Source organism: Lathamus discolor, chromosome 7, assembly GCF_037157495.1.
Source record: "Lathamus discolor isolate bLatDis1 chromosome 7, bLatDis1.hap1, whole genome shotgun sequence".
Taxonomy (NCBI): domain Eukaryota; kingdom Metazoa; phylum Chordata; class Aves; order Psittaciformes; family Psittacidae; genus Lathamus; species Lathamus discolor.
Genome location: NC_088890.1, coordinates 9,364,569 through 9,390,420, shown reverse-complemented (window position 1 = coordinate 9,390,420; position 25,852 = coordinate 9,364,569). Strand labels below are relative to the sequence as shown.

The 25,852-nt window shown below is 45.5% G+C and overlaps 1 protein-coding gene across 3 annotated transcripts in view; it reads right to left on the bottom strand.

The window, feature by feature from the left end:
• Positions 1–1,509: 1,509 nt before the first annotated feature.
• Positions 1,510–25,852, bottom strand: part of FLNB (filamin B) — a 70,855-nt gene continuing 46,512 nt past the window's right edge. Inside the window, exons 26-46 of one of the 3 annotated variants that reach the window (XM_065687706.1) lie at positions 24,334–24,457; positions 23,891–24,047; positions 22,319–22,508; positions 20,522–20,769; positions 18,700–18,774; positions 17,875–17,977; positions 16,836–16,976; positions 15,112–15,240; positions 14,472–14,645; positions 14,160–14,318; positions 13,580–13,783; positions 12,893–13,045; positions 12,452–12,574; positions 11,637–11,903; positions 11,064–11,201; positions 10,858–10,973; positions 8,889–9,021; positions 7,697–7,873; positions 5,059–5,277; positions 3,909–4,112; positions 1,510–3,211 (exon numbers count right to left, since the gene is read on the bottom strand). In XM_065687706.1, the coding sequence (XP_065543778.1) occupies positions 3,024–3,211; positions 3,909–4,112; positions 5,059–5,277; positions 7,697–7,873; positions 8,889–9,021; positions 10,858–10,973; positions 11,064–11,201; positions 11,637–11,903; positions 12,452–12,574; positions 12,893–13,045; positions 13,580–13,783; positions 14,160–14,318; positions 14,472–14,645; positions 15,112–15,240; positions 16,836–16,976; positions 17,875–17,977; positions 18,700–18,774; positions 20,522–20,769; positions 22,319–22,508; positions 23,891–24,047; positions 24,334–24,457 (3,422 nt within the window). In that variant the 3' untranslated portion in view covers positions 1,510–3,023. The remainder of the gene's footprint in view (positions 3,212–3,908; positions 4,113–5,058; positions 5,278–7,696; positions 7,874–8,888; positions 9,022–10,857; positions 10,974–11,063; positions 11,202–11,636; positions 11,904–12,451; positions 12,575–12,892; positions 13,046–13,579; positions 13,784–14,159; positions 14,319–14,471; positions 14,646–15,111; positions 15,241–16,835; positions 16,977–17,874; positions 17,978–18,699; positions 18,775–20,521; positions 20,770–22,318; positions 22,509–23,890; positions 24,048–24,333; positions 24,458–25,852) is intronic. The other 2 variants (XM_065687705.1, XM_065687704.1) reach the window with 2 other exon arrangements.

Sequence of the window (25,852 nt, the reverse complement as noted above, 5' to 3'; positions counted from 1 at the left end):
GGCAGCTTTGTGTCCAGCATCGACACCTACAGCAAACAGGGACCTTTACCACTATTAGCGCCTGACAGAGCTGGGCCTGTAACAAGCTGCCTCCCCCAGCTAACACGAGATCTCTTGCATCTTCTGCATGAAGCACAGTAAAACAAAAGGCATCCATTCACATTTGTGTGTGGTGCAGCAAGCAAGCGCTGTGCTGTCAGCAGGTTTAAGTACCCTGTGTTAACCACCTCGCTTCTCCCCAGGAGTTCCCAAGGCACTGATTAGAAGTGGTGGATGCTCCTGATTGCATTTCTGTAATAGAGCTGCACAACACAAAATGCAGTTCTCAGTTCTGAGCAACACCCAAGTATACGAGATACTGCTGGCCAGTGACAGCCATCAGAAACAGATGGAAGCAAAAACTTAATTTTAACCAAACTGGCAGAATACTTCCACAGCTAGAGGCAAAAAAACCCCATGCCAGTCCTCCATGAATAATGAAGTGCACCTCATACCATTGCAAGTCTACTGAGCAAGAGGCACTGGCACACCAGTAACCAGGTACTGCGACACCCCAGCCCCAGAGCTGCCTGCTAAGGTGGGAACTGCAAATGAAAACCCTTGCCAAGGTGCCAAAGACCAAATGCACAGCACAATTCCCCCCAAAACACCATTTTGTGCCAACAGAAAGTCAGTCTTCAGCTGCCAGAGCTGGTGGAGTTGGCTGGACCCTGCTGCCAAAGAAGATACAGCCATATTGCACCAAAATTTCTTGTCATCAACACCACCCTATGCTTGTTGCCATTAGCAAGTCCATTTTTGTGGCCACCCTCAGTTGTCAGTGCCAGGGCAACGCAGAACTGCTTGCTTGAAGCAGAGCTCAGCTTTTGCTGGAGATAACCTCAGACAAGGTAACAATCAGGGTCCATAAGCTTCACAGACAACTCCAATTAACTTCAGCTCATTATTAGACCAAGGTGCCAAGCAGTAACAGGCAAGAGGCAGCTAGACAAGACCAGGCTTATTGGGAATTAGGAATTACAGAGGCACGAGGCTCTCGAGGTTTACTCAACCCAACAGCTGTATCCAGTTTTTTGGGGTTTGTTTTGTTTAACAACATGAAACGGGAGGTTCAGGCTGACATAGCACACAGCTAATGAAACACAGCCAACTATAAAAAGGAAATAATCTGATAAACCTGGGGTAGGGGAGCCTTTGGCAACCACTGTGTCTCAGGTTTCAGCAGGGCTTCCAGAGGGACCATGTTTGGGAAAACATCTGCTGGTTTCCACGGCCCTGTGCCGGAGCCAGCCAGCTCCAGGTACAGCATCCTGCTGGGAAACACCTTCTGCAAACAACCACAGGGAGCCTGAGGAGCCGGTGAGCACCAGCAGTGCCCCAGGATCAGACTGATAGCAGGTTATGCCCAGCTACCAGCACAGCTCACAGGCATGGGGTTATTTGGGCTGCCTGAAGCTGCTGCTCGCTGTAGTTGGAGCTTTACTGACTACATATGAAAAGAATCCAATGTTGGTTTTAACATGCACATTTTAATGAAGCAAACATTTCTATTTAATAAGTTATAAGATACAATTTTACAATCCTGCATTTTATTCCAGTTTATTTTGTTTTTACTTCCTAGTTTACAATGTAGTGAGCATTTCACATTAAGGCACAAAAAAAGCACAGTAAAAAAAACCCAACCTTCCTTTATTTTCCCAATGACTGTGCTGGAGAGTAGTGCATCCACACATAACTACAGAACAGTAAGCATGAACTTCTCCCTAGGGTCAGACAGTGACGTTTCAACAGGTTCTCAACAAATCCTACCTTCTCCTAATTGCAGAGTTAAAGCTCGGTTGGAGAGTTTACTAAAGCCCCAGCAGCTGACAGCAACTCAGATATGGACTCGGGAAGTAGCGTGGAGTAATCCAGGACAGACAGACAAGTTAATAAGGAAGTTTTCCTTCTCCATCCCTCAGCCTTTTGTGGCATAAGGGGGATTTTAGGAGAGATGAGCGTGCTTCAGGCATGTCCTCGGACTGAGATACAATAAAATGACTTGCACCAAAGGCGAGTTTGTTGACTGGTATTGCTGTGATTGGTAAATTCGTACACCCGCCCTCCCTCCTGCCCCGTACCCAACTACAGATTTGGGGTCCCATCCCTAGGCTGGCTTCTTTGCACCATCTCAGATACTTGCCTGGCCCGCAGCCTCCAGGGCCTTTATTTAACCCAGCCAACCCAGGAGCTGTTCTTAAAATGAATCAAAAAGAGCGTGGGGGGTTAGCTGCAAAGTCACAGAAATCTCAGCAGGATCCCAAGCTAATTAAAAACCGCATCATGGCCAACAAGCTACCTGTCTAGATTTACAGAGCGTACAAAGTTTAGAAAGGCTGAAAGCTTCCAGGAAGTCTTTTTCAGTCTGCTTTTGGTTTGCTATAAAAGATAAACTTTTCCTAAATGTAAACCATTAGCAAAGCATTTTTCAGAAACGTTTTAAATTTGAGTGGTAAAGCCACTTTTAGTAGCTTTTTATCATGTTAAGCGTTAAAATCGATCAAGTATACAAAGGCACCCATTATAGTACCAGTTTTACCTCATTTCTTTACAGAAAAGGATTTGAACTGGGGACAGCCCAAGTCATATTCCATAACTAAAATGTAAAGTCTCCAGTCAAATAAAATCAGTAGTTAAGATATCCAATTACAAAGACAAATTCCAGTTTTTGATTAACATCTAAAGTCTATAACATCCGCAAGGGAAATTAGTGTCTAGTTATCCACATGATTCTCCAAACATTAACAGTGACCCAGACAGTACTGCCAAAGTACAATTTGAGGAGGACATTAAATAGATTGACATTAGGTTGGTAAGTAGGATAGAAGTGAAATGCTTGTAAAAAAATGAAGTTACAGTTTACATCTGACTGCATTGAAATGTGAGCTGTGTGTATCTAGATACCGCATTTCGCAACAGGACTGCACCCAGTATAACTCTACATCTGAACTGCAAACAAAGATCGACTTCGACGCCCAGCGAGTTTAAGGAACAGTGACATGGAAGGGACTCCCAGGGATGTGCTCGTCACCCCACTTCACCGCCAGAACATAGTCACCCCTTTCCTTAACGACATACGTTACGTTGTACTGGTGGCTGCCCAAATGCTTGATGGATACCTCTTCACATGGTATTGTAGGCCCGTGGACGCCAACTAACAACATATTTGAACCTACAGCAAAATAACAGACTGTTAGCATTGCTAAGCCTAAATAAACAAGCATGGTTGTAGCATAATTTATTAGCCCCATAACACAAGGATTTCATTGTTTTAATTCACAGAGTCTGAGGCAGTCTGAGGTATGGTTAAAGTAATTTGGTATAAGAAGGAATTTCATTTATAAAAGCCTTCAACCTCATAGAGGCAAGGGTTCATTTGTGCAGTTTGCAAGACCTGAGAGGCTACCACTAACTAACTAGAGCACAGGAGACATTAACAATGCTCGTGAAAATGAGCAGGCACTGTTGGTCAAGTACTTGGTTAGAAGTGAATAGCAGAGACCAGTGAACACGGCTGGTCTGTAATCCTACCACCGCAATGCTCCCAGAGGATAACAATCAGCTCTCAAGGCTGACGGGAACACCTTGCATCACATGCTACAGTGCACCAGGAGGGCTGTTCAAGTTCAGCAAGCTGTTTGTTCTCATGCCATAACCCTGTGGTTTCTTTCAGGTGCACTTGGCTCAGATAAAGCCATGTGGAAACGAACTGGCATCTTTGCAGCCTCTATATCAGGACTGATTTGATGAGCATCACATAGCATTTAGAGTTTTTCTTTAGAACCAAATCATCCTCTCAAGCTCTGAATTTTAACTCTGCAAATTGATTTAGGCAAACAGAAAGTCCCATCTCGTTCCTATACTCATACCTGCTTTGCTGCAGTCCACAGAGAAGGAGCTTTTCTGACCCACAAAAGCCTTTGAGAGTCCTGCTCCCCGAGAAACCACTTTGCTAGCATCCGAGGTGGATTTGGGAATGGCGCTATAGCAAGTTTCAGTTGATGACCTTGTAACTGACTCTACCAGGATGGAAGAAGTTTCGTTAGCACTGCCTGGGCTAACCAGTCGCTGTCCTGGAAACAGAAAAGGTTTCAGATAATCAGATTCACCCCATCTGAAAGGCATTTACAAGGAGGTTTCAAAACCCTCCGAATGACTAGCATGCATTCTGCATCCAAAATGCATTTTTTGAGAGGAGAAATTCCCTCTTGGGTTTTTAAGCCAACATCTTTGAGCAACACTGGCAACAACCCCATCCCAGAGCCCTCGAGTGGTTAAAGGACCACAGGATCTTCAAGATGTATTAAGCAAAGCTGGCTGCCGAAGAAGAGTTAATTGTGCTCCAATCACCAAAAGGCAAAAATGACTCGAGTTGGCAGAAAAGCAGGTGCAATTTTGCAACAACCCATTTTGAAAGCAGAGCATGTCCCAGCCCAGAGAGGTGCAGACCCTGCCATCCCCTCCCAAGAACATCACTGTGCCGCAGGCACCAGGAGAGGGCTCACTAGCTCAGGGGCAGCAGCAGAGGTGTACTCCAGTCTGTGCTTAAACACAGCACTGGAGAGAGAGCGAGCTTCCTAAAGCAGCCTTCCTCACATCATCTAAAAGCCTCCCAGACATTACTGACCTTTGCTTAGGTGACACCTGCACCAAAATGAGACCAAGAGGGACACCATTTATGCTACAGGTGACCAGGGTTCAGGCTTTGGGGGGGAAAGGGGTAAATAAGTCATATTTTCCTGCTACCAATGCAACATCCCAGCACGAGGTCAGGATTTCATATTCCCCCATGCAACATTTACAGCACTCCACTAAGTCAAGTTGGCAAGCTCCTTGGCTAATGCTCCTGTAGCCTCTCCCGAGATCCCTCATCTAGGCTTTGGAGGTGATGGGGAGAAACGTTTCTCTTCTCATGCTTTTGGGCATCTACACCTGAATGCCTCACTATCTCAGAGGGACATGTTTGCTCAATGACACAAACTACTTCAGGCACACAGTAAACACCGGTTAGCTTTTTACCTGTAACCTTTGCCTTGAAGGGGCTGCCCACTATGTGGTTAGGTCCACCATATTTAACTCCAATTAAATAGTTTCCTGGAGCCATGGGTGTGTACATGACTTTGTAACCTTCTGGAGTTTCCTGGCAGTCCATTTTCACCTTTGATGGCCCTTCAATTGTAACAGAGAGGGTACCTGGACCAGCCTTGGTCGTGTTAATGAAAAACTCCGACTGCAGTCCTAGAAAGACGTAGCACAGTAAGACACACTCTTCCTCACACCCAAGGTTACACAAGCAGCCTCAGCTATTACATAGGGATGGGTAGTTCAGTACAAGACAAGGCTGCATACAGGGAGGGACAGCACACACACCCCCCCCCAGCATCCTCACATGGGGGCTCTGCACCCCAGCAGCCTCCCCACTAGCACTCAGCTCTCTCCTCCGCTCCTGTTATGTGACTGTGTGGGAGAACGGGTCATGAGAGCCCTTCAGGGACAAAATGGAAGTAATTTGGAATCAAAAGACTGGATTGCAGAGAAAACTCTGAGAACAAGAGCCTTTCTGCTGGGTGCTGGAGCCTGCGCCAACACAGACAGCCTCCTGCAAGGCTAAGCTTGGGAAAACTCAGAGCCATCTCACTGCCTGGACTGTAAATCAGCAGTGAAGAGCCCACAAGAAAGCAAGAGAGACAAGGGACAGGAGATCTCCTGGAGGAGACGGGTGTTTGAACTGCTTGGCAGCAGCACTCCAAGCAGTTCGTGGAAACAAAAGCTTGTTTAATTACAGCATCTGGTTAACACAGCTGAATTATTGCTCCTAATACTAAGCCAATGACACAATGCCAGCAACACAAGAAAAAATTAAGCAAGACTTTCAGCCCCCAAATAATTTACTGTCGAACTCTGGCTTCAAATATTTATGATCTTTGGGCTGTTGTCTGAGACACTGCTAAGGAGGAATAAGTGCTTGAGCTCAGTCAAAACCAGGATGGTTATGGGAAAGTTCATGCACGCAACTGAAGCATGCAGGGGTGGTGGTGAACTAGGGAGAAGTTCCTAGCCTCTCCTCCACACAAGAGGCTGCTGTGTCACAACGCAGAAAGAACCCAGCTCCCACAGACGATTGTACCATCTCCCAGTGCTTTAGCAGTACATCTCTCTGGTGCTGCCTGTGAGGCAACGTGCGCTGCTCAACCAGAGGAAGATTAACTTCCAAAGCCAGCAAGCTTCACCCAGCTTCTCACTGAAGACTTCTTGCTCCGAAGTCACTGCTCTTTCCCTGTGCCCCAGATGAAGGCCCGCTTTGTTGGAGGCTGCAGACATGCACCCCTCCTGGGAGGACGTTTCAGGTGCTCAGTCACCGGCTATTGAAACCTCTACACTAGATCATTGTTCAGAAACTGCTGCTCAGCAGCTCCCAGGGCACTGAGCTTTTGGCAGCCGCCAGGACTCAACAAGGGGGCACAGAGTAACTTTGCTGAAGTTAAAGTCTATTTAGATTAAAAACAAACAACCCTGAGCGCTTTTATAGATGAAGAAAAATTGCCCTGTCCCTGATGCATCAGTGGCTAGTATTAACGAGTGCTTTTGTTTCCACCTATTAAAGCAGCACAGGCTATAATATCTTTACTTTTACACAGTATAGCTGCCTGTTTCCAAAACCAACTGCTTGGTTTCTCCAGAACAGCAGAAGCTTTGACTAAAGAACTGCAGTAGTAATTTTTCCCCCCCCCCAGGGAAGCAAAAAGGTATGAAACAGGATCCACAAAAGACATCAATAGATAGGGTAAGAGGAACGAGCTATCACCTTGCCTATCAAAAGGTAGAAAACTATCAGTTTTACTCTGCTGTTACCTGTGTGTGGCCTAATAGAGCACACGACTAAATAAACCAAAGTGCACATCCTGGAATGTTTTCATACTTTCTTACTAAGGCAGTAAATTATATCAATAAGAAAGAAACCCCAAACCCTAAACCCTACATTCTTGAGTTGAGAACTATCAGATGGGGCAGCCGCAGCAGATAAGTGTCAGATTTCCAAGAAGAGTCAGCATTCACACTGCATCTGAAGCACGTGTAGCACACTACAAACAGAACAATACACCATACTCCCTGGAGTTTACACATCAAGTTACATTTAACTTGAAATTCCTTAGAGATGCAAGCACTGAAGAAAAGCTAACTGCATACAGCCTTGCATCCATTTAAGTAACAGGCGTATGCAAGTTAAACAAGACTCCTTCAGCTAGATAGCCAACTCAGTATCTGCATTCACAAAAGCCTCCAGCCTTTGCTGTACATGCTCATGCGTGTAAGGGAGACAGAGCACCTTGGGAGCACTTACATGGAGCTAAGCTAACCAGCAGAGTCGTAGCCCAGCTGCTAACCAGTTCAAGTGAACTCATGCTGCAGTTGCTGGTTTACAGAGGTTTTAAGTTTGTTATGTCTCAGTATAACCTGCAGACTCACCAGTCGACGGTTGTAAGACTTGAGGAGCATGCGGGAAAGCAAAATTAGCCTATGCCCATGTGAGCAGAGAATGTGTGTTAGTTCAGCTGCCTTAGCAGGGAAAGTCATGTACATGCTTAGGAACAGGTTCTGCCTCTCTCAACACCCAAGAGCCAACAGGTCTGCATCCGAGCTGTAAAGGCAGGGTTACCTGTGGTACCGCTCTCCAGGCCGGCCCCATATGCCGTGACGAGCGCGGGGTTGCCCGCCTGCCCGGGCTCCCCGACACGCACTTTAAAAGGGCTGCCCACAACGTGGCTCCCATTGAACTTCACATCGATCGAGTGGATGCCGTTCTCATGGGGGATGAACCGAACAGCGTACTTATCTGCAAGAGAGGATATACCAGAGAGAACAATAAAACAGCAATTAAACCAGTGCAGGGCTGTGTAGCAACCCAAGCAAGGCTTCTGTAGTGCTTTGACATATTTTGGTCTCACCTTAAGACAGCTCAGCAACACAAGCTGCTAAGCTCATACGTAAGTAGGAAAACACTGTATTTATCACAAGAGGTGTCATGGGTTGCATTTTCACCTTGTCTACCAGGACCTGATCTCAGCTGTCATCTAGTCTGCAGGGTGAGTTTTAGTGTTATTTGCCTCACATGTGCACTAAACATGACAGCTTAATCACAGCCCAACCTGTCAGCGGGCAAGGGAGCAGCGCAGAGAAGCAAAGCAGCTGGTAAGAGAAGGCCAAATCTTACCAGTGGCTTCTCTGACTCCACAGACACCACACCTTTATTTAATAAAGTCAGTTAGCAATTTGCTGATATTTAACATTTTTTGATTGCTCGTTAACCCAGAGAAGGGACTGATCTTCCCCAGCCAGACAGCTGCTGTCCGTACTACAGACCATAAATCATTCAGGCTTCAAGAGAAAAAGAAAAGCTCATTGCTGAAACCAGTGCTGAGCTTTCTGTAGTGTTTGCTTATATTCAGCTTCCTTGGCCTTTCGTATGAAGGAGTGCAAGTTAAAAATAAACTATTAGTCAAAGATGGAAGCATAGCTTTGAAAAATAAACTTCTTCCCTGGCTAAATTCAACAACTGCATCTTATTTCATCTATGATTAATATCACTGTACCTTCACTGGCAAGCCAAGACTTAAATACCTGTATCTTACACAAATTAGGCCTGAGTCATTTCAGGAGCTATCTAGGAAAAGCATAGACATAACCCTGACCAAACAACTCTTGACAGCAAGAGGTCATTCTCCAAGCCAGGTGCTTGTCCCTTGGGTACACTGTTTGCAAGCCAAAGGGATTGAACTCCCTCGCTATGGGGCATGAGCGTGTTTTGGAGGTCACCCAGTTTGCTTCAACCAACATAAAGCCGTGCTCACCTGGCTCCAGCTCGGACACATGGCACTCTTCTACAGCTCCGGAGGGGCTGTGGACTTTGGCATCGATCTTGCCCTTTGCCCCGTTCAGCCTTATAGCAAAGGATGCCGGCTGATTAACTTTTAATCCAGACTCCTGAGAATGCAACAGTCAGATTATCAAATCTAAACTTCTCGTTTCAGACAGCACAAGATTTGTGGCAGGGAAGTAACCACTTTGGCACAGTTTTTCTTTTTTTTTTTTTTTTATCAATTTCAACAAGAGGCATAAAGCTGTGACTTGTCTTTACTCTCAGATCAGAAGCTCGCTCTCTCTCAGGGGGTGGCTGACTCAGCAGTCACCCATGTTGGCTAGGCTGATTTTTTCCACTACTAGTACGGGAAGCCAACAACTCTGCCAAATCAGGCAGAGGCAGGTTTAGGACGCTAATCACCCGTTATCACTGAAGTCAGCCTACGGTATTCAGGCACTTGATTTAAACGATGTTTAAGCTATAGCTCCATTTTTCAGCCCGTTCATTCATTCCAGATTCATTCAGAGGAAAACCTCTGATAATTCAGTTGTCTGAAAGAGTAATATGCATGTTTATATTTGCCACAAGAGGCTGCATTTAGAACGCCACCACAAGACTTCTTAACATAAGAAAGCAATTTAAATCATGAAACCAGATGTTGCTGTGTGTCAGGCCATTGGCAGAAGGCAAGGCAGCTCAGCATCCGCGCTGCAACAGTCCTCAACCAGAGTAGCCCTTGCAGCTATCCAGCAGTAATATTTTACACTTAACATACTTTACCTGATTTTGTTTTCAACTAAATCCTGAAGAGGGAAATAAATGCAACTGAGTAGAAATGAGGTACAATATATAAAGCAAGTCCCTGATGCGGGTTTAGCAAAAGCTGATGGTGCCCACTGCGCTCTCTTACTGAATACTCAGCTTTATCTGCCTCTCCAGGACTCAATTGAAGCGAGTATTCCTGTCAAAGAGTCTTTAAATGAAACACAAGAGAAACATCAATACCACAGTGACTAATTAACGCCCTTGTAACTCCTGGTTAGAAGAGATACCATCAGATCAGACTGCTGTGATTCATTTACACTGCCATGGTGGAGGAGTCCTGCAGCCCAGACAAACTCCTGGGGACCACAGCTGGGATACATCCAAAAAAACACCACAACTGAAGTACTAATTGGTTATCCCCCCTGATGAGAACTGAGGTACCATATATTTAGACACAGTTTCTCAGTCTCACATCCAAGTTTCTGGCTTCAAAGATTTAAGTCAGGCCTTTAATGTCACTTGTATTTTAATGTACGCAGCCACACACATACCAAAATGATATGGTGAGGTGAAGGTGAGGTTAACAGATGAGCCCAGACCAACTACAAAGCTGTGATTCACTCTGAGATTCACTACTGTTCATGAATCATCAGAGCTGCGACTGTGGTTGCATGACCTCAGCCAGCACAAATCTGTGCTCTGAGCTCGCGGCGGGGCCCCCTCCATCTGCCCACTCAAATGCTCCAGCAAGGCTGCAGCTACGTCCCAACCACGCAGCCCTGCACTGATTCGCCTGTGGAAACCCTGCTCCTCAGTCAATGTGCCAATCAAGTAACTCTGTATCAGCACAATCACATTCATGTTTCAGTTCTCCCCTGGCTAATGTGGGTGGAAGACAAGTTCTATGTCCTCCAGTGCTCCTTCTAGGGCCTCTTATTCCTAATTCCCAAGTATTACACTCAATCGAGCCTTCTGCCTTCATATTTTGGCTAGCTAGAGCTGGGCCAACTCTACCAGCCTGTTACCAAGGGGCCAGCTGCCAAAAATCTCTCTGGCTGCAGGCTAAGTTTTAAAACAAGCACCAGCCAAGGCAAGGCTATTATTAAGAAGAAGGGACAACCATTTTGGTCTTGGAGAACAAGGACGAAATCAGTCTGTGTGGTAAGTTTTGGAGATGTTTCCTTATGTCTCACCTGAAGGCTAGTGACAGTGAGCCTACGAGCATCATCGGAGGGGGCGATGACAGGAACCAGGTAGGGGCTTTCAGGAATGTGTTCATCATTGAACTTTATGGACACTTCATAGTTGCCTGCAGGGAGAAAAGAAACAGGAAGTCTCCTTAGTTTCTTTGAAAGTAGCATTCAGTGTTATTTCAGCATGACTTGGTCTTGGTATGTACCTGGCTCTTGAACTATGTATGATACACCACAAGATCCATCTTTATGGTCCTCAAAGGCAATTTCTGCTTTACTTGGGCCTTCTACAGCAATAGATAGTCCTCCAGCTCCAGCTTCCCGTGTCCATATACTGAACTCGGCTGTTGAAACACACAAGAGCACATATAAGAGTCAGTTTGCTGCTTCTGGGCTGCATCTCCTTCCTAACAGACCATGCAGCATGCCATACTTATGTGCATGAGGAAAGGTACCTCATCGCATCATCCTGGGTGATAACACTTAGCAGTTTCTCCAAGAGGCTCCTATTAGCCCTGAATTAGCCTATCTGCCCATATAACACACCTTACAACCTCAAGCTCATCCTGCGAGAGCAGTTCCAAAACAGAAACTGTTTTCTGTTCCAGACTCTATCCGCAGGATGCAGCAATATTATTTCTCCCTGTCTTGGGGTGAACCTACAGTGTTACACTAACCTCTGCTTAAGCTTTCAGAGGACAGGTCAGCAGAAACCAAAGCACTGTGCTGCAGACCTGCACATGGTCGGCACCGGACCCTAGTGCAAGCAGAGGACTCACCTGGGACACCCGTCTCTCCACGCTCCAGCCCTGGGCCTCCAGCTCTCACTTTATGGGCTCCTCCCTCACCCAGCGGTCCCACCGTGAACTGGAAGGGGCTGCCAGGCACCGGCTGCCCTCTGTATTTGACATCCACAGTGTGGACTCCCATTTCTTGTGGCACAAAGCGGACGCAATAGGTGTTTTTGTCAGCTTCTACAATTTCAGCATCAAAGTTTCTCCCAGAGGGACTAGTTACCTGGGCTGTCATATCCCCACAATCAATTTCTAAGAAGAGAATAAAAAAAATGCAGATTAGAAAGTGACAAAGGTTTTTGGTATTTTGTTTTTGGAAGTAGGAGCTGAGCTCACACAGTACAAATGATAGAAGAGGCACGTAGGTGCTAGAATCTACACTGTGTGTGGTTGAGCAGCAAGCCTGGCCAGTTACAGCAGGTGTTATGGAGGCAGGTGAAGAGACTGCCTAAGCCAGCTATGACTGGCCCACATCATTTACATTTGACACACAGCAGCACAAATGCTTATCAGCCAGCAAGATGATCTTAAAACCCTGGAGACAGGGTGAGCTGTGCAACCCATTCTCCAGCTTCCTGTACACAGAATGGGTAAGGCCTCCCTGAAACTTATTTCTCTATATGCTAATCAAGTTTATGTTTATTTTTAACCATGCAGAGAGACCACGCTACCAGGGTCTCTTTCCTCAACTATCTTTATATGAGGATGTCTTAACACTGAAGTTCCTATTTCTATTGTTTCAGGTACACCCAAGCTATACAAGTGTAAGTTATGGTTATGAGGATGATGACATTGGTTACCTGGAATTTTTAGGTTCAGATCACATATGCTTCCTACTGTTGCAACAGAGGGAGCTCGTCTTGTTCGTGTGATGCTCTCCTTAACTCTTCCTTCACCACTTATCTTCACAGTAAATGGGCTGCCTGTAAGTACCACAGCAAGTCATTCGTCCTCTGCTCATTACACACTGCATCAAGGGGAGGTGTGAAAGCTTTCTCCGAATTGTAGTGGATCATAGGGGAAGTTTTAGAGCCAGCTAGCAGCCAGGTCCAAGTGAAATACACCCATGTTACCAGAACTTGGATTGCTGCTGCTTGTGGAGGGTACTGGTAGGACCTTCTTGAATCTTTGGGACTTACGGTCCAAGCCAGATCACACAGCCCACCTGCAGCTCCAGTGCACTGGCCAGCTAGGTAAGGCTTTTGTCTACTAACCAAAAAGTTGCCAAAACTTCTGCTTACCTGGAATATGTTCATCTGCAAATTTAGTGGACACAATGTACACGCCAGGTACAGTTGGAAAATAGGACACTTTGCAAGTTCCATCCTCTAGGTCTTCAGTTTGGATATCTACCTTGCTGGGTCCTTCAACTGCCAGTGAGATCCCACCATAACCTACAACACAGCTAAGTTAGCCTCAGATTTCCACAGTCCCATTATAAATTTGACATAAAATAGTCCAAACCCATAGCAGTAGCTAGCCAGTAGGTTTGCACCACCGTGGCCATATGGGAGTTGCATGATACTGTAACGACATTTTTGTGGTCCTTAGTGCATGTTCAAAGTAAAGAATGCATTCAGCACCTAAAATGCTCTGACCATATTTCTTTAATTTATGTTGTAAAGGTAGCTTGAAAGACTGTGGCCAAGGCTCCACATTAAACCAAAAGGGAAATATCTTCCTCATTTCCTTGTTGCTGTACACAACGACACTAGAACAAGCACCATCAAATGAAAGAAAAGCTTCATCAGTGTCTCAGTGACAGTGCTTTGGCTGTAACAGAAGACATCAGCCAAGACAACACAAAGCATTTCAGAAGTTAACAGCAATGCCTGTAGTTAATAACTAGCAATAATGACTGTGCATGCTTAATGTTTTATTAACACATCTCCCATAGCATCTCACAGTCCCTTTGTGATGGAACTAACCTGCATCTCTTGTGTCTACAACGAAGTCACACATTTCAAAGGTTCTTCCTTCTACCAAGCCACGTCCAAAAACTCTTGCTCGTCTGGCATCTCCTATCTCAGACTGGACCACCATGATTGTTACAGGGCTGTTTGGTACATGACTCCCATTTTTCTTGATGCTAACCAGATGTTCTCCCACTTCTCGTGGAATGAATGAGATTCCTACAAAGCAGAGAAATGTGACAAACTTGCTCACTTTTTATGCATTTATATTTGATTCAAATGCCTTAATCACACCAAGAAGTGAAATACTGAAAGAGCATCCTCTTCATACATGTTGACCTATTGCTTTCAATTGGGCCACAAAGCCATTCACACATGCTGACAAAAAGTACTTCAATCACAACCTGCAAGCCAACACAAGAGGTCATTTTTCATACTCTTCTGTCTTTGGCCAATGCTACCAAACAACTTCCACCACTTAGTTTGACAATGCTCTTCTGGGAAGGAGCAGGGAAGTGAGTCATTTTATGTAGCAAAGCAAACTGGAGTAGACATTACTATACTACCTTCTCAGATCACAACTGTCAGAGCTTACCAATGTGGTTATTGGGTAGCCTCTTCAGAAGACAAGGCTCATCACGACCTGATGGGGCTTTAATGGTGGCTGTCAGGAGACTGAGATCAGTCTCATTGATGTCCAACAAAAAGTCAGCAGCAGAACCAAGCTTAACCTGGGACCGTCTTCTGTTATCATCTGAATACATAAGGAGAAATGAGTCAGAAATTACCACAAAGTTAAGTGCAGAACAAGTCAGGGGACTTCATGTTTCAGCCACAAACCAGGTCCTTCATGCTATCAGAGGTTAATTTTCATTATGAAGTGCTTCCAGAAGTCTAAACTTCATACCTGTGATCTTGGCCGTGAACGGACTGCCTGGGATGTGTTTGTCATTATATTTGACCAGGATGCTGTAGTTCCCAGGTAGAGTAGGCAGGTATGTGACTGTGCATGTCCCGTCTTTGTTATCAATGCAGCTGATCTCTGCTTTTGAAGGTCCTTCAATAGCCAAGTCCAGCCCACCTAGGAAACAAGCAGAACAGCACTTCTGTACATCTTTGTGTATATCAAGTCCAAAGACTTGGTCCAAAGAGGAAGATCCAGTGCTTGGTACTGAAAATGCAGCCTAGATGCATGTTTTCAAAGAAAAGCAGTAAAAGGAGTTCAAGCCAATCCACCAAGACCAAAGCTCTATTTAGTCTGCTAGATTTACCTAACAGTGAGTCAACATCCACTGTATCTAAGCTGTCTTCAGTTTATTTTTAATTTAACATACCATTTTCACCCTGTACCACAGGGTACATCTACTGCTCTCAGGAAGAGGTAGTAGAACAGTTTTTAGTGCAAGTTACAACCTGATATTTGCACAAGCCATCTGCATCACATCACAGATTTACAGTTGGACAGACTAACACAAGTTAACGCTGAGGCACCTAAATCCCAAGAAGCTCCTAGTTTAGGGTAGGATGACTTTAAAGAACAGACTTACCCTCTCCTGCATCTTCTGTGACAATGGTGAAAGTTGCTGGTTTATTTGCAACCCCATAAATGAGGCCAGGCCCATAAGCAGACACACTGCCGCTGTTTGGATAATTCACATAGAACTGCAGAGGGCTCTCTACAGGAAAAAGAAAAAAGGGAAGGTGGGGGGAACAAACAAAAGAAGAAGGATGAGTGGCCTGGACAGCAAGAACAAAACAGACATTGAACTGCTCTAACCCAACAGGATCGTATGCTTACTGCCACCCATGTTCTTCAGTGCCGTTCCCACTACTTAGTATTTGAAGAACCTTTATGTGACTGTAATGTACTCAAAAAAATGAATAAGCCTCCCCTTTTAATTTCCAAAAGATACTTCTCCACAATTTGCTCCACATTCAGTCATGACAAAGTAAGTGCTACTCAAATTACCAGAGATAAGCTTCAATGATGCTGTAAAGGGTCCTATTCATTACAAGTTTATTTTTAGCACATTAAATCAGAACATGACTCAGAAGCAGGCTTTCAGTTCAGGCACAGATCCTGAATTTTAGTAGCTCAGAATTAGGAACTAGCACAGCACATTGTCAGACTCAATGAACCTGAACTAGCAAATTTGAAGGGTATCCAAAACCATATTTGTCAGCCTCAGATTAGCTAAGCTGATGCACAAGAACAAAAAGTACAGTCACCAATAGCCAACAGTGGTTTCAAAAAAAGGCAGAGATAGCTCTTAAGGCCAAAACTAGATTTTGCAGCTGAGAGAGTAGCAAGTTTGATTCATGACAGTCTTCAAGAAGGAAACATTACAGCACATAATCCTGTCCAGGTGCAGGGTGATGGTCTTACTGAACCAATACATTTAACAGCTTGGCACCTATGGAGGTGCTAAATCCATACAAAGTGCTGAACATACTGAAGGAGCACCATACATCAAAGTTATTGAGCCTCCTGCTTCAATCAAAGTTAACCTTTGTTTCTGAAACAGAACCAGCAGCCCAGTTCAGGCAGTGCTGAAGGTATTTTATCTCACGTCTACACGTTCTTCTACAGATCTGCCCCTTTTTGTCCTAGCCCCATGCAGCAGCATGCCTAGAGAACTGCGGGGCAGCACCAGCCTCCAGGCAAGGCACAGCTTCAGCTGGGGAGCTGGTGAAGTAAGGACAAAAGAGAAAAGAAAGGGAATGAAAGGCAGTGGTTTCTGCTTGTTAAGAAGCAGCCAGGAAGAAAGGAAGATTACAGCTTAGTGTGCATGTGTGTTTTATTTTATTGCAATGAGATGGAAAGAGTAACTATAGTGTTTTAGCCACTGAGTCCTTCCCACATATTGGAGATTTTATGCCAATGCAGTTTTAAGGATAAACATACACTGTACCCACTAGTTTGGTTGAGCACCATGGCAGTAAATTTCAACCTGAAAAAAATGATGGTTAGAAAATTGTACGCTTCTTCTTCATAATAAAAATGCCACAAAAGCTGGTTTCCAAAACCAAGCTCCATTTTAAGCCTGGCTGGTACTATTAAACCACAATGGAAGCTCACATGTGCCAGCACTTACTCCTTTGCTTTAGTTGCTCTCTAGACTGCTTGCAGATGAACTGCTGCTGAACAGTAAGACATCTCAGGCAGTTTCTACTGCAGTGTATACAAGTAAGCTACAGAAACCTCACCAGGGAGCAGATAAACCCCGGGACACTGCACTTGGATTTTCCTCACCTGCTTTGTCAGACTCACCTGGGATGTGCTTTCCCATATACTTTATGTGCATTTCATGCAGCCCGACCTCAGTAGGAGCATATCTCACTGTTACTGTGCCATCTTTGTTATCCACAATGTCTGGAGTATCTGTCTTTCCAGAGGGCATGTGTACTTCACCTACAAAAAGCCACCATGGGAGTTACAGAAGGAGAAGCTGCCTGCTTCCCCTCTCCCACCCACAAAGAATTGTCTAGCCATTTAAAACAAGCATTTTAAATTGTTAAATTCCTTACCCACAGGCACAAATAGGAGACTAATGGGAACACTAACCAGACATGTTTTCTACTTAAGCTACATGAATGCAACACAATGGCAGACATCTGGCAAACAGGCCCGTGACCTTACAAACTCTACAGGCAGAGCTGTTTGCTTCAGCCACTGAAAATTCCACACCAGTCCCAGGGAAGCACTGATCTACCTCGTCACAAGACGTTCCCTCTCCTGCAGCTCTTTTATAAAGGAAAGACCAACTGTACCTTCAGCTGGGACATGCCAAGGCTTGGGGTGGGACTGCTGAGCTAGAGGGCAGGAGGGGACACAGCCCGTGTGTGCAGGTTAGTACTGGGGGCACTGGGGCATTACTGGTGTCATGCTCTCAGCTGCCAGACCTGTGGAAGAGGGATCGCCTGTTTTGGAGGAGGTATGTGACAGGAATGCAGGATTAGACTGTTTTGCAGCATCTGCACAAAATAAATAATGGAGCTTATCAAGGATGCAGGTAGCTGCTTCAGAGGGGAAAAAGCAGCAATAGGTCCTACAGTGCAGTAGCTCATAGACTAGGACTGAGTACCACGGCAGCACCAAGAATCCCCTCATTTAACTCACACCATCAGCAGGGTGTATCCTACTCATCCTCAGTGGGTGCCACTTGCTGTGAAATTAAACAACCAAGTTGCTGGCAGGATACAATCATTCCCCACATGCAGTCTAGACCACCCAGACTGTTAGCTGCAAATGGATAAACATGCTCATAAAAAGCAAAACCTCCCCGAGAGGCTATGCCTACTCCAAGTACCTGTTATTTCTCCTTTCCTTACGGCAAAAGGGATAACCATATCAAAGGGCCTGAATCCCATGCCGTTCATGTCTCCAACCGGGACATATGCTTCTTCTGTGACCTAAAGGAAGCAAAAGGATGGGTCACTTCAGAAAGGAGGGTAGACCCAAACGAACACTGAGCAATTCCATCGTGAGCACAAGCAGAAGAGAGCGTGCGGTGATTATCGCAGCAGCAACAGGACTGGGCTCAACCAGAGCAGCGTCTGGCCAAGCTCTCCTTCGCAACACCACCACACCGCAGAGCAGAGCGAATCAAACACGGAATCAATGGAAGACATGCTGGAATAAAGTGAGAGATAAAATGGAACACAAAGGGATGGAACACAATGTAGCGCACACAAGACCCAAAGTGGCTCCATCTGAAAGGATTTAGTTGCTTAAGGCCTGGAAGAGAAAGTGATTTTTGAATGGGGCAGAGTGATTGCAACACAAAATGGACAAAAGAAACTAGTTTCACAATGCGACTCTGGACTCAAGACACTGTGCTATTTGACTGTGAAAACAAAGCGATGCATTTGTGTTGCTTTTGCCAACAGTAGACATTGCAGAAGTAGAAGCTGCTGTAGGTGTAATGATCCTCTTCGTGTTTAAATGAGAGTTTATTTGAAGATTCCCTTCAAGCAGCAAAGGAAAAACAAGGTGTGGATCCCAAGAACAATTCATCAAACAGAAAGAATGAACACAATGACCAGAGCGATTCAAGCAGTCCCAAGAAGCGGGCTGTCATCTGGAATGGAACACAGATGGGGAAAAATAGCTGAAAAATGTAAAAATTGTGTACCCAAGGGCGGAATCCGGGGGGGGAGGCGCCCACTGGCTCCTGCGACCGCACGGCAGCATCATCTGCATCTACAGCCTGGGCAGGGGTAAAGGCAGGTTAGCTGTTATTCCGGCATGGAGGCAGTCCTGCCTTTCACAGTACAGAACATGCAGCTCCTTCCAAGCTGCTCAACACCTTCCTCCCACCATGCAGCCCTCCCAGTTCTCTCACTGCTGCAAGGATCCTAGATTCAGCCAGGGAGCCGGGACATTGCCTGTATCCACAAGCGTTGGGCATGGGGGGAAGACACCAGTCAGTACATGCTGTTGCTGGGAGCTTGGAAGGGAAGCTGGAAGCAGTGCTTAAACACTGGTGGAACTGAATTTCAGAGTTGCTTTTCTATGGGACTAGTGCAGGGAGGGAAGTGAAAGGTTTACACCTAAGATGCAAGCCTCCAAGCACCGCACAGCACAGTGAGCGAGCCGGGAGGCAGGGGGGCTGTTGCCACGGTAAGGCTGCTCCCAGTTCATGCACTTGGGTGACTGACCCAGCCCACGTCCAGTCATAGCTGCAAAGCTATTCTTCTGATTCACTGCTGGGATAGCGTTGTCAAGGCATCAAATGTGTTTTCCCGTGGCGCAGCCTCCCTTCCCACCAGGCATGCCAAGAGGATGACTTGTAAATTCCCCATGTCCCCCACTTCACCCAACGACAGAGGCTGGGGCTTACACTCATGCAACACAGCTCCGCTGGGCTCACCACTGCCCGTTCACACCACTGCAAACCATCCACACAAAGTAACCTACTGGAAACATATACATGGAAAGACTCCACTAGGAAAACCAATGCAAAACAGAAATCCTGCTGCTTGGCTGTTCTATGTTCCCAGCTGAGACACCCAAGTCAAACACGTACTGTATCAGTCAGCTAGGAAGTGGGAATTTTGGCTGGCTGGGAGTGGGCTCCCTGACCTCAAGAGGCATTTCCTGTGGTGAACTTTGAGCAGTGACCAAGGGAGCCATTTTTCTTGCGGAAACCTTCAGAGACACCAGCAACAATCCTCCAGAGGGGCAGGTAGCAAGAGCCGGTGTGCCCGGCACCAGGGACTTGCCTGCGAGCTCCAGCTGCACCCAGCACAAATACGGCTGTCTGGCTTCTTGGACTGAGATGTGCTGGAAGCCCCCTCAGCTGAGATTACAAGTCATCTAAGACTTGTCTTCCCAACACAGAGAGCTGCTCTTCACATGAAGGGCTTCTGTGAGCCCTGGGAGGCACCTGATTTACTCCTCAGGAGGGCTATGGTTTTGTTTGCTTTTTAAACCTAAACGTGCTGAAGTACTGCACACTGGAAGGAACATGATTAGAAGGAGAGTGATTTGGCTATAACAGTTTAACTAGCACTTGCAAATCATTTTTAAGTGTGAGCTAACAGCCTGCTTCCCTGGGATCTGCCAGCAGACCATTCCTTATTTTTGGGTCAACATTATAAAGAGTGAGACGCAGACAAGTCAGAGCACTGTATCTGACAAGGGCTGAAGTAATTAGTTGTAGAAGCTGATTACAACCACCCTTACATCATTTAGAACAGGAACTACATGGTCAGGAAATGAAAAATTCATTTGTTCAAAGAAGCCAAGTCTTCATCTTGTGATGGCTTCTATCCCTCTTCACTTAACTGTAGTGCCTGCTCAAAATAAGCTCTGCACGTAACAAGGATTCATTAGCTCCTGGTAGTCTAATGAATGCCTAAAGAAACATTTACACACAGAGTTAACCTATCACTAAATAAAATGTGGCAGCAGGAATCCAAGTGGGAGGTATTTCCGGAGCAGAGCTGGCTTACCATGACGGTGAATGGACTGTTGGGAATGTCCACCCCACCAAAGCGGACATAAATCACATAGGTTCCTGGTTTGGCAGCGGTGTAAAAGATATCGTAAGTCCCATCCTCATTTTCAACAACATCTGCTTCAGCTTCTGTCCCATCTGGCGTCAGGACGGTGCACGTCACTTTCCCCTTCCCTGCTGATTTGGCATCTACCACAAAACCAACCTCTTCACCAGTCTTCACAGTGGGTGCAATTCCAGGACCTACAAGGCAATTTCAGTTACAGAAAGTGCTCAGGGGATACTTTTCCCAGGCAGGACACCCACAGGCACCTAGGAAGCATGTACCCAAAACACCATATAACAAAGGAGGTTCATAGTTTTGACTTGCTCAAGGGCATGCAAGAGCCAGCCACCAGCTTTCCTTCTCCTCTGCAGTCAGAGAGGCTGGATGAGAACAGAGGGGAAAAAAGCTAAGTCTGAAGAAAGCAATGCCTCAACCCATGCTCTTATCATCATACTCCTTTATGCAGGGCCAAAGGCACTATCTTCTGCTCCAGCCAGCGACTCAGCTGTCACTGCTTTAACATAAACCTTACTTTGTAAGCAGCTATAAAAGGGCACAGTAGCAGCCATGGCCATGTTTCCTCCTACATTACCCACAAATGATTTTCCACTGTTCTGCCACACATCCAAAAAGAACAGAATATCATGAAACAATGCTCAAATTGTAGCAATCCAATCCAGCCTGAAGAAAGCTGTGTTTAAATGACGACTATTAAGTCTTCTTTGCAGTACGTACTCAATACTCCTGCACTTGTTACCAGGTAAATGGCTCATTTTCAAGTGGCAATGAACCTGCCAGTTTAATGCCTTGACAGTATTCCAGCATCTACTCCTACAGCGATTGTATTTCAGCTTTACAGCAGAGAGTCAGAGGCACCTCTTGGAAAGAGGAAATTTAAGCTGGTGTCTGAGAGTAACCTCCATCACAGTTATTCTGAACTATTAGCAATTTAATTTGCTTGGAAAAGTATCACGTTCAGCCATTAAGGCCTCTTTTAAACAAATTTTGAAGCAAAGGGGATACCTGCTCTGTTTTCCATTGTGCCAGGAATACATTTCTGTTTCAGCAGGCCTGAAAGCAGCCAGCTGCTGGACAGGCACCAGGTATGCTCCAACTGAACGATGCAGGTGATCACCGTGTCAGGGCACTTTCAAAGGTCTATCACCAGAGATTAAGTTTCCCTGTTCAATTTGGTCTCACCTTGTTTATTTTAAAATCAAGGGATTTAACATTCAGTGCCATTCTTGTAACTAGTTCCTGCCACTTCTGCTCCCTGGGATCAGCCTTTAGGTGGCTGGGAGGTGGCAACGTGCCGCGGCGGCCAGCCCAAGTTGTATTTACATCCTCGGAATGAATTCTGGGTTTGCTGGGAACAAAAAGCTTCTTGCAACACTCACAGTGCGAGGAGCATCATGTAGTGAACGTGTGCAGATGTGTTCTTTTTAAATCAACCTCACTGCATTTCTCAGCAGGATTTATCTAGGCCAAAATAAGCATCAGACTTCAGTTGCATCTGGCTGTTTATAACCACCCAGGCAGATTGAAAGATTTTGCTAGAGACTGCGAGAGATTCCTGCTCACCCACAGCGTGGACACTTCTTTATCGCTGGGAAAACACTCTTATAAGAGCAGCTGGATTACACAACCCTCTAGCATCTTCTACCCCCCATTACATCAACTGTACCATGCTCAGAAGGCAGCTTTACCAAGTATAACCAACAGCAACAGAAAGAAGCCAGCACTCACCTGTGGCCAAACACTTGCTGGCATCCCCAGCTGGAGATGCCCGGATCCGATAGGGAGAGGACGGGATATCATCTCCACCGTACTTAACACCAATCGTATAGCGTCCTGTTTTGTCAGGGACATAGGTGACTGTGTAAGTGCCATCCTTGTTGTCATGAATGTCCACTCTCTTGGGTTTGCCCTCTTGGTCCTGAGGAGTGCAAAACAGAAGATTCAGCCTCTATGAAGTTAGTTCTGAATTCCTTTAGCAGGGCAGAAAATCCATTCACAACCATGTTTAGATAGCCTGAAACAAATACAGAACTGCAGCTTTTTGAGGGCTAAATATATTTCACTCAAGGACTAGTATGAGGAATAGACTATTAGGAGCAAAAAGGTATCAGACCCCTATAAAACAATCAGTGCTATCATTAACTACCTTTGTTTGATAAAAGAACATTTATAAGATGCAGCAAGCAGTTTTAATGAGCTCTATACTAATTAGAAGAAGTTTTAGGCCTCATTGTCATATCGCTGCTGGAAACAAAGAACACTTCCCGGGTCCTGAGGCACAGATCAAAAGCCAGAATGAATACAAGAATTAAAGAGATGCATAAACAATACAGATCTGGGCTTCAGCATTAAGCTTTCGTATCTACAACCAAGATCATCACTGTGCATGTTTCTCAGAGATACTTCAAGCCTTAGCTTTCAGCACAACTCATCAGCTGCAAATCATGAAGCATTCTAGAAAGTCTTCCAGGTCTGCATACAGGGAACCACATGTTGACCCCACTCTGTATTTTATCCCTTAATACTACCTTAGGTATAGTGCAAGCTGCACAGGATTTAATATTTTAGGTACAGCATGAAAGAGCTTCTTTCAGCAAGGCTTGTGAAACGTTTGGCATTCAATAGCTCAGAACAAGAAGCAAACGAATGCTGTGAGGAGGATCACCTATGCACCCCCACCATGCAGGAATTGTGGAACTTGATCTTCAAAGCCATGGCCAGACTAGGAGCTCTGATAAGTATTTTGGATCTTTTAAGAGCCCACTTGCATGCCAGAAGAAAGGCAACTGCTTTGCTGCCCTGAGCAGGCAGCAGGAGAGCACAGGAACAAGAATGTAGAAGGGCAAGTACAACCGGCCATGCCATGACCTCGGCATGCCAGAGCTAGGAAATATGCTTTATGGCCCACTAACCAGGGACCTTACTGCTGAGGCCACAGAGTCCTCGTAAGAAGGTCAAATAAAAACATTCCTGTAGTATCTCCTTAAGCAACTTACGACTTTTGGCAACCTTGAGGGAGAATTGTTTGTTAATTTATCCTCATGTAATGCCGTGTGGATGTTATCTCATGGCCTTGCTGACGAGACGGCCTTGCTGACGAGACAGCCTTGCTAGAAGGCTGTCTCCATTTCAAATTCCAGCATTTTCATAATCTTACAAGACACTATTTCTCTCATTTTGGGCATTTGCAGAGTGTAAGGTTAACCAAGAGCCAAGAGCTGTGGACCCTTCCGATAGGAGCCACTTGCACCCACCTGGAACAAGAAGTTTCCACCCCTGTTTGGTTCTGTAGCTACTTACAGTGATTTGTACAGCCAGGAGTCCCTGCCCAGCATCCTTAGCATCCACAGCAAACTCCACAGGCAGGCTGGCTGGTATGCCATAGGAACTGAGACCTGGTCCACTCGCTGTCACTTTACTGGCATCATACGTAGGAAGCACCTTCACCTTGAAGGGACTTAAAAAGAAACCTGTTATTGCTCCCTCCTCCTAAGCCAGTTGCTGCAGTACACACTGAGGTGTGGATACACCTCTCCTACAGCATCTCTACTATAGGTGCAGCAGGTTCAAAGAACTGCTGAACCCCGAAATTGTGCAAAGAGCTGCACAGGTTAGTAGAAAGGGCCATAGCTAGCCCTTAAATGGTGCTTATGTGCTGTGGGAGCACAATCAGGTCACTGAATCTTCAGTTCATTAAACTTAGATGATTTAAATGAAGATAAGTTTCATCTGCATCACCTTACCTGCGAGGAATCTCTTCATCAGCATATTTGACAGAGATCATATAGGGTCCCTCTTGCGTAGGGGTGTACACCACTGTGTGGGTGCCATCTCCGTTGTCTACTACATTAACAGGCCCCACAACTCCTAAAAAAGCAACAGAGAATTTTCTCAGCTGTGCTATTAAAACTCAGTTCCTCAGCAGCTATTTGCTGCACAAAGCTCCAAGATGCACTGCTCATTTACAGCTTGCAACAGGCTAAATGTCCTTTATTTCGTATTTGAATGAAGGCAACGGGCATAGACCAGTGATCAATTTCCCTTATTTTGCATTCAATAGCCATTGACTTGAGATAGATTTGTTATCCACCACTCTCTGGGCTCCCATCTTATGAATGTAAACGAAAATTAGCATGAAAATACTGGAAAAAATCTGCTTTCTGTACAGTCCTGGTCACAAGCAATTGCTCAGAATACACTGAAGATCTTTTGAGAAAGAAAATGAGTAATGATTGTAACTGCCTGAACTGTCATTTACAAGATTATATACTGTTACTGGGATTCATTGCAGAGAACTGAGCCCAAAAGCCAGTTGATATGTAGCATTCACCGAGTCTTTCACAACCAGGTATTCGGAGAGGCAAGCTTGCTGCCTAGGCAAGAGAGCCCTGCAAGCTGCCAAAGTCCTAAGAAAGCAGGATCAATTATTTCAATTTGCATTAAGCTAAATCTATAGCAGATTACATGGCATACCATTTCAGATCAACACACAAAGCAGTCTACAATTATGAGTTGGCTTTAAAACACACGAAGGATTAGCAGTAAAGCAAGCACAGAAGAAATGTATAGTTGCTATGCAAAGCCTAAAAGCAGTTCCACTGGTTCCCACTCCCTCCTCCAGATGATTCCTGCTGTTGCCAATTGGATTTCCAAGAATCAAAATTGCCAGTAGTTAGGGAGAGTTCAAACCTGTCTCAGTGTCACCCTTTGGATCACCTTTAAAGAAATCCAAAATCACTTTCAATGGGGAGCGCTACCCCTGGGAATCCATCTCATCCGCTACAATTAAAGAAGGGTTACCTGAGGGGCACTCGAAGCAACGAGACCTGACACATCAAGCGGGGAAGCAGCTCTTACCTCCTAGCAAGGGAAGACTTGCAGCCAATACATAACACTGCCAACCTCTTCAGCTTAATATCCTGTGCCACTGAGACACAGCTTCCTAGGTTAACGGAAGCATCATTAACACTACTGCTTGAGAGTCTTGTCACTCTCTGGGGACCACTGAGGGGTTCCACCATGTTTCAGAGACTTCTGCAACTCAGTCACGTGTTTTTTCCAAGTCACCATTCATGTGTGAGACTTTGGATTTACTTTTTGATGTCTAAGTCTAAGCCAAAATTGTTCACCAGTGGCGGTTACTCATGCCACATCTCCCAGCCATGAGGATTAGGAAACAGCCATCAAAGATACTGCTAAAAGCAGCACTACCTACGACACAGTTCTCCTCTTACAGCATGACACGTGGGTCAGCTGTCAAGG